Below are 6275 nucleotides of genomic sequence, written 5' to 3' on the forward strand. Positions count from 1 at the left end.
AATAAATGTATACAAGGCCAGAAAAAGAAAAAAATAAGGTAGTAAAGACATTATTTTTCTGCAAAATCCCATTTTAGTTTGATCATTTTTTTTAAAAGTACAATTTATTTGATTGAAATATCGACTACAAAAGTGGAACCTATTTTATTTGTTTCAAAACTGTTAAATTACATACGTGTAAAGGGTAAATCCACAGCAAAACTGTACAAAAAAGTATAGAAAAAACAATATAGGCAAATCACTATTTCTGATTGTATTCAAATCCAAGACTGACATTTCAGTGCAAATTTAATAAAAATTTAACAGATATTTTGTCGGTTGATACAAACTGGTTACATGTAATGCATTAAAATCAGTTAAAATCTAGATTTGATGGTGTATAATAATGGGATTCCATATTTTATACAGTAAGTGAAATTTGGAATTACTGTGGTAGAATACATACAGCATGACATCTTCTCTCACATTCTCTCAGATACCAGATTCACACTGGGCTGCAGCATTCAATCATCCGTCCTCGTCAGCCCCTCTGCCTGCCCCTGGACGTTCCCACCCTCCCAGAACGTCTGGCTGAAGCTGGATACTCCACACACATGGTGGGTAAATGGCACCTGGGCTTCTGCAGGCCCAGCTGTCTGCCCACAGGACGAGGCTTTCAGAGTTTTTTGGGCACACTGACCGGCAGTGGAGACCATTTCTCCTATCAGAGCTGCGACGGGGCTGAAGCTTGTGGGTTTGACCTGCATGATGGAGAGCGGCCTGCCTGGGAGATGGCTGGGAACTACTCCACTCTGCTCTACATAGAGAGGTGAGCACCAAGGTACGGATTTAAATGAACAAAAATACAGAGAGTTCATGTTAAACTACCTTTAAAACTGCCAATGTGACATTTTTTTTCCAAACAGAGTGAAGCAGATCCTGAGGAGCCACGACCCACGTACACCACTGTTCCTTTATCTGTCCCTTCAGGCTGCCCATACACCCTTGCAAGCACCAGAACATTTTCTCCACCGCTACGATTCCCAGACTAATCGTCTCAGGCGCCACTATGCAGCCATGCTCAGCTGCCTGGACGACGGCGTTGCTCAAGTAGTCCAGGAGCTGAAGACAAGTGGGCTCTATGAAAACTCAGTGCTGATCTACTCCTCTGATAACGGAGGGCAGCCGCTGTCTGGTGGCAGCAACTGGCCTCTCAGAGGTGGCAAAGGAACCTACTGGGAAGGAGGCATCAGAGCTGTGGGCTTCGTCCATAGTCCCCTCATGAAGAGGAAGGGTGTAGTAAGCCGAGAGCTGATCCACGTCTCTGACTGGTATCCTACTTTACTGGGGCTGTCCGGTGCCCTGCAGTCCCACAGTGGGCTCGACGGTCACGATGTGTGGGGGAGCATCAGCGAGGGCTCGCCTTGTCCTCGCACTGAAATCCTTTTCAACATTGACCCAGTGTCCAGGAAACCTGGGGAGCCATATGACAAGGCGTTGCTGCTCAACGGCTTTGGGATCTGGGACACAGCTGTTAGAGCGGCATTAAGGGCCGGTGACTGGAAGCTGCTGACGGGAAATGTGGGCGACGGGGACTGGATACCGCCCCACGCTCTCCCCGGTGGTCCAGAACGGTGGCTGAAACTGGAGAAGCGGCGCAACGAGCTGGGGAAGTCAGTGTGGCTGTTTAACATCAGCTCCGACCCCTACGAGAGGTACGACCTGGCCGAGGCTCGTCCAGAGGTGGTGAAACATCTGCTGAAAAGGCTGGCAGAGTACAACCAGACGGCTGTGATGACCAGGAATCCACCGGATGATCCGATGGCTGATCCAGAGCTCCATGGAGGGGTGTGGGGGCCCTGGCTGGGCCTGGAGGGGCAGGAGGGCGACAGTGGAGAGGATGATGGCAGGAGAGAGAGGATGATGAAGATTAAGCACTGCAAGTTGTGTAAACTAAAAGCCCTCTTCAAGAAGGTGGGGTCACGCCTGCAGAGAAACACTTTATTCTAAATGTCTCCTGAACTGAAGGGTTCAGTATGTTTTAAATGAGCTTAGAAGTGATGTCTAGATTTTAAAAGCCCCTTTAGATGACCTGATGGTTGGTCTAAAGCTCTCCAAAATAGAAGTGGGCATAAGGACGCCTAATCAGTGGATAGTGTTTCCTCAAATATTTTTTTATGGTGTTACTCTTCATTATGAATGCAAAAAAATATACAGCAATAGTTGTTTTCATAATGAAAACTAGTAGTGTTTTATACTCATATAGTCTTTATACAATGAGGACATGTACTCGGGTCTGTGGAAGCTCCTTAACGTCCCTCTCTGGTCATTAAAGGGGAACTTTGTTTTTTTCAACCTGGGGTCTGTTTCCATATGTAATTTCATACATGTGAGTGATGGAGAAATGAATTTTCGACATAGCTCCAGTATTTAGCCAGGCAGGCAGCTTAGCAGCTCAGCTAGCAAAAAGTATGGGGCAGCTGGCCCCCCCGTGTCAAAGTCCGCCCTAACGTGCTTTTTTGCCCCACACTGACCAGCTCGGATAGTCTTAGCGAGTGTCCCACAACCTACTAGAGATGAGAAGTGCTCTCACGCGATTTCGGAACGAGATTTGCGTTCTAGCATCCTGAGATTTGGATACAGACAACAACAAAGAGCGATCGCCAGGTAATGTGGAGGTTTTCGTTCACTTCTCATCTCTAGTATGTTGTGGGACACTCATTGAGACTATCTGAGCCGGTCAGTGTGGGGCAAAAAGCACGTTAGGGCAGACTTTGACGCGGGGGGTCCAGCTGCCCCATACTTGTCGCTAGCTGAGCTGCTAGCCGAGCTGCTAGCCGAGCTGCTAGCTGAGCTGCTAAGCTGCCTGCCTGGCTAAATACTGGAGCTATGTCGAAAATTCATTTCTCCATCACTCACATGTATGAAATGACATGAAAACAGACCCCAGGTTGAAAAAAACCGAAGTTCCCCTTTAATTCAACTCTTAAAATCTCAACTTTGAGTAAAGTGACCCATCTAGAAGCATATTCCCGGTTTAAAATTATTTTTAATGTGTATATCTGCCTCTCTCTCCTCCCACCTCAAGCACACCAGCTCACCTATCACTCTGCTCGAACATTGGAAACCGATCTACGCTACACAATGACAAGTTGCAATATTGGAGTAGTTCTGTCACACATGTTCAAACCAGATGTCTGAAGAAAAATAACGGATAAAGCCTCACCCTGCAAACTGGCAGGACTGGTTGTTGTTTTATGTGTGAAACCTGGAAGTCTGAATGTTTGTTTTTGAGATGAAATGCTCAGCCATGGTGTTAGGTGTTTAATTTGCTCATGATGTCTTCTAGCATATATGGACATGTTAACATAAAAATAAACTGCATCGTTTTTATGGTCAGCAGAGGGCCACTCCTCTAGTTCCAAAAACAAGTTTGACAAGGTAAAAGTATGAGGAAAAGACCCTACTTCTAAATGTATTTGTAGCCTCAGTAATAATTTTGCTAATGCTTACTGATCTGAATTTCTAGTTACAAGTCTCCTTCAATACAGCAAGATATTAATTTTGTAAATTATCTTCCCATTTAGCATAAAATAAAGCAGAAAATGCTTCATCAGCGCACAAACCAAAGGCGTGACGTCACAGTTTCTACATCCTTCTTTTATGTACAGTGTATTTTCTCACCTTTGAACACCTCGTCATTCACTAGATGTAACGGACAGGCTTTGTGTTTTCACCGTAAATCAGAAATCTGAGGTCGTGTGGGGTCTCAGGCGCTGTTAAACAATCTGACAAGGGACATTTAAAGAATACTGACAATGGAAGGATACAAACAAAAATACAGAGCGGTAGAAAAGCGCACGGGTCAGACAGACAAGAGAGACCTTCAATCAAACAGTGAAGGTCGGCAGATAAACAGGCAGCCGGATAGACGGAGCAGACAGGGCTGAGCTGACTCATTCACTGTCCTGCGGCCAAACTGCAGCAGGGACACCGCAGGCCGTCGCCGGACTGCGTGCTGAGCAACGCGCGTGTCATTGTGCATGTACGACCGTGTTCATGAACGGTTTGATTAGTACAGATAGGGATGGAATGCGTGCATGTGGAAGTGAGGCCTGTGGTGACCTCTCCATGTCTCATCTCTTAATCATCCGAGAGGAGCCTTTAAGGATGACACGAAGGCACCCACGGGGGTTATTTTTGTCAAATGTCACCTTGTCCTTTTGTTCTTGGGGTTTACACAGATTCACTTCTGCTCGTAGAAAGACCTCTGACCCCAACACAACGTCCAGTCCCTGCAGCAGAGCCAAACCAGGAAAGGCTCAGGCTGATGCCGTTGCTCTTTTCTGGACTTGTAAATGTTACTTAGCTCGTTTACGGTGTTGTAAATTGATGGGAAATTACTTTAAATGATCCAAATAAAGTCACAAATGATTAAAAAAACAATGTTAGTGAATCATTTTGACATGCAACCTCTGTTGGACACTAAGGCAGCTTCATTTCCACTGTTCTGATTATTTCCTGTTATTTGTAAGAAGACAGAAAACGTGAAATTGGTGCACATGAGTAATTCAAACTGACTGCTGGTGTGATCTACAGATGATAGTAGTCGAGGCTCAGCAGAACAAATCAGTGTACATGTTGAGTAATAGTTCAAATACTAAAGGAGGAACAAACTTGTGCGTAATTGAAGCTTGTGTTTGACAGGAATTTGTATTTTTCTTTTAATTAGTACGGAGTAATTGTTCCTATTACAAAGTCAGAACTGTTGCTGCCGTATTGGTATCTTTAAATGGCTTTCAGTGTCTGAATCTTAAGGCTTTATGTTTTCAGACGATGTTTAATTGGAGATGATGCCTTTCATAATGTAGCAGCAGGAGTTTCATTTGTCTTGCAGTTGAGCCGCTGAGTGTAAAGTGTTGGTCAGAAAGCCACAAGAAACAATACTGTTTTTAAATTATTCGTTTTATTAGTAGTAGTAGTAGCGTTAAATAAGTATTCACAACAATTTCAAATTCAGCCAAATACTTCCAAACATAATAAATGTGTTTTCAGTTAGTTGTAACCTTGACAATATATTTTTTTCAGGTATTTGAGATCAGCTATTTCTTGACTATGGGAGGCTGTGGATAAATGCACCTGTTTCTGTTGTTGAAGAAATAATTAATGATCATTTCTAAATAGGTAAGTACCTTGTTTTTTAACTAATAGTTGGATAATATTTTCTTTAAAGGAATTATGGTTTATTTTCTGTTTTTGCAAGTTGGCAGGCAGCAGATTTGGCTGATTTTGATCGTTTTCTGAGCTTCTTGTTCAGCTTAAAGCGTGTTTTACTACTTCACTGCAAAGCTAAATCACTGGAGTACTGTTTTAAGGTTAGAAAAACGTATTAATTGAATGTCTGTGACAGAACTCCAGTCTCCTGCATGAGGTCTAATGTGCTACACTCATGTGTCACCCCCGTCTCAGAACGTAAAGGGCATTTGGCAGCAGACCTGACTTCTGAGGTGCAGAATCATCCAGTATGGACATAAATCCTCAGGACACTGGGCTGTGGAAGTTGTATCTTAGCTTCACGCTGACTGATTCGGTGTGATGTATCTGCCTGCTGGTGAGACTGCAGCTGTGCGGTGATGTAGCTGGATAGCAGCAGTTTAGGGTTGGTGCTGTCGGTCTCCAGCAGCTTGTACCACAGCAAACAGCTCCATCCGTTATCGTGCAGCAGCTCCCTCCTTGACCCCAGCCTTTAGGTGTGCGTCTTAATCAGAGTGTGTGTGTGTGTGTGTGGATCTGCAAGACATGTTTCTGGGTGCGAGTGTCGGCAGCGATCCCACACACTGCAGCAACAGGGCTTTAGATTTCTCCCCAGTGGCCTGATAATGAATATTCAGCTGTCCTTCTCCACCATCTCTTCCCCCTCTGGTCAACTCTCACACTTGCCGCCTCCTCTTCCTTCCTTCCTCCCTCCCGTCCTTTTTTTTTTTTCTCCCTCAGCTCTTTGCTCATTCCCTCTGCAAACCACCCTCCTTGTATTTCTTCTTCATTTTTGCTCCTACTCACTCATTCGTGCTCATTTGGAAGACGGAGCTCGGAATATTAGCCGAGCTTTGCTCAAAGCTCGGTGGCGCACAGCTAAATAAAAAGAGTGGAGGAGGGAAGAGAGAGAGCTCCTCGGAGGCTGCAGGGGGCTGTCGTGTCTGAAGAGCTTGTAGATCAGATTAAAAAATCTTGTTTAGTGAAAAAGCCTCACAGCGTACATGCTATATGACTAGTTCTGGTAAGAATAAAGTGAAAAG

General features: G+C 44.6%; 1 protein-coding gene across 4 annotated transcripts in view; it reads left to right on the forward strand.

The window, feature by feature from the left end:
* si:dkey-174i8.1 (arylsulfatase I) overlaps positions 1–3378 on the forward strand; it is a 28180-nt gene extending 24802 nt beyond the window's left edge. For 3 of the 4 annotated variants that reach the window (XM_051960302.1, XM_051960301.1, XM_051960303.1), the window contains 3 exons: positions 476–808; positions 906–1953; positions 3068–3378. In XM_051960302.1, the coding sequence (XP_051816262.1) occupies positions 476–808; positions 906–1953; positions 3068–3127 (1441 nt within the window). In that variant the 3' untranslated portion in view covers positions 3128–3378. Of the gene's footprint in view, positions 1–475; positions 809–905; positions 2347–3067 lie in introns of those variants that run through there. The other variant, XM_051960304.1, reaches the window with a different exon arrangement.
* The last annotated feature ends 2897 nt before the right edge of the window (positions 3379–6275 follow it).

This window comes from Acanthochromis polyacanthus, chromosome 15 (assembly GCF_021347895.1).
Source record: "Acanthochromis polyacanthus isolate Apoly-LR-REF ecotype Palm Island chromosome 15, KAUST_Apoly_ChrSc, whole genome shotgun sequence".
Classification (NCBI taxonomy): domain Eukaryota; kingdom Metazoa; phylum Chordata; class Actinopteri; family Pomacentridae; genus Acanthochromis; species Acanthochromis polyacanthus.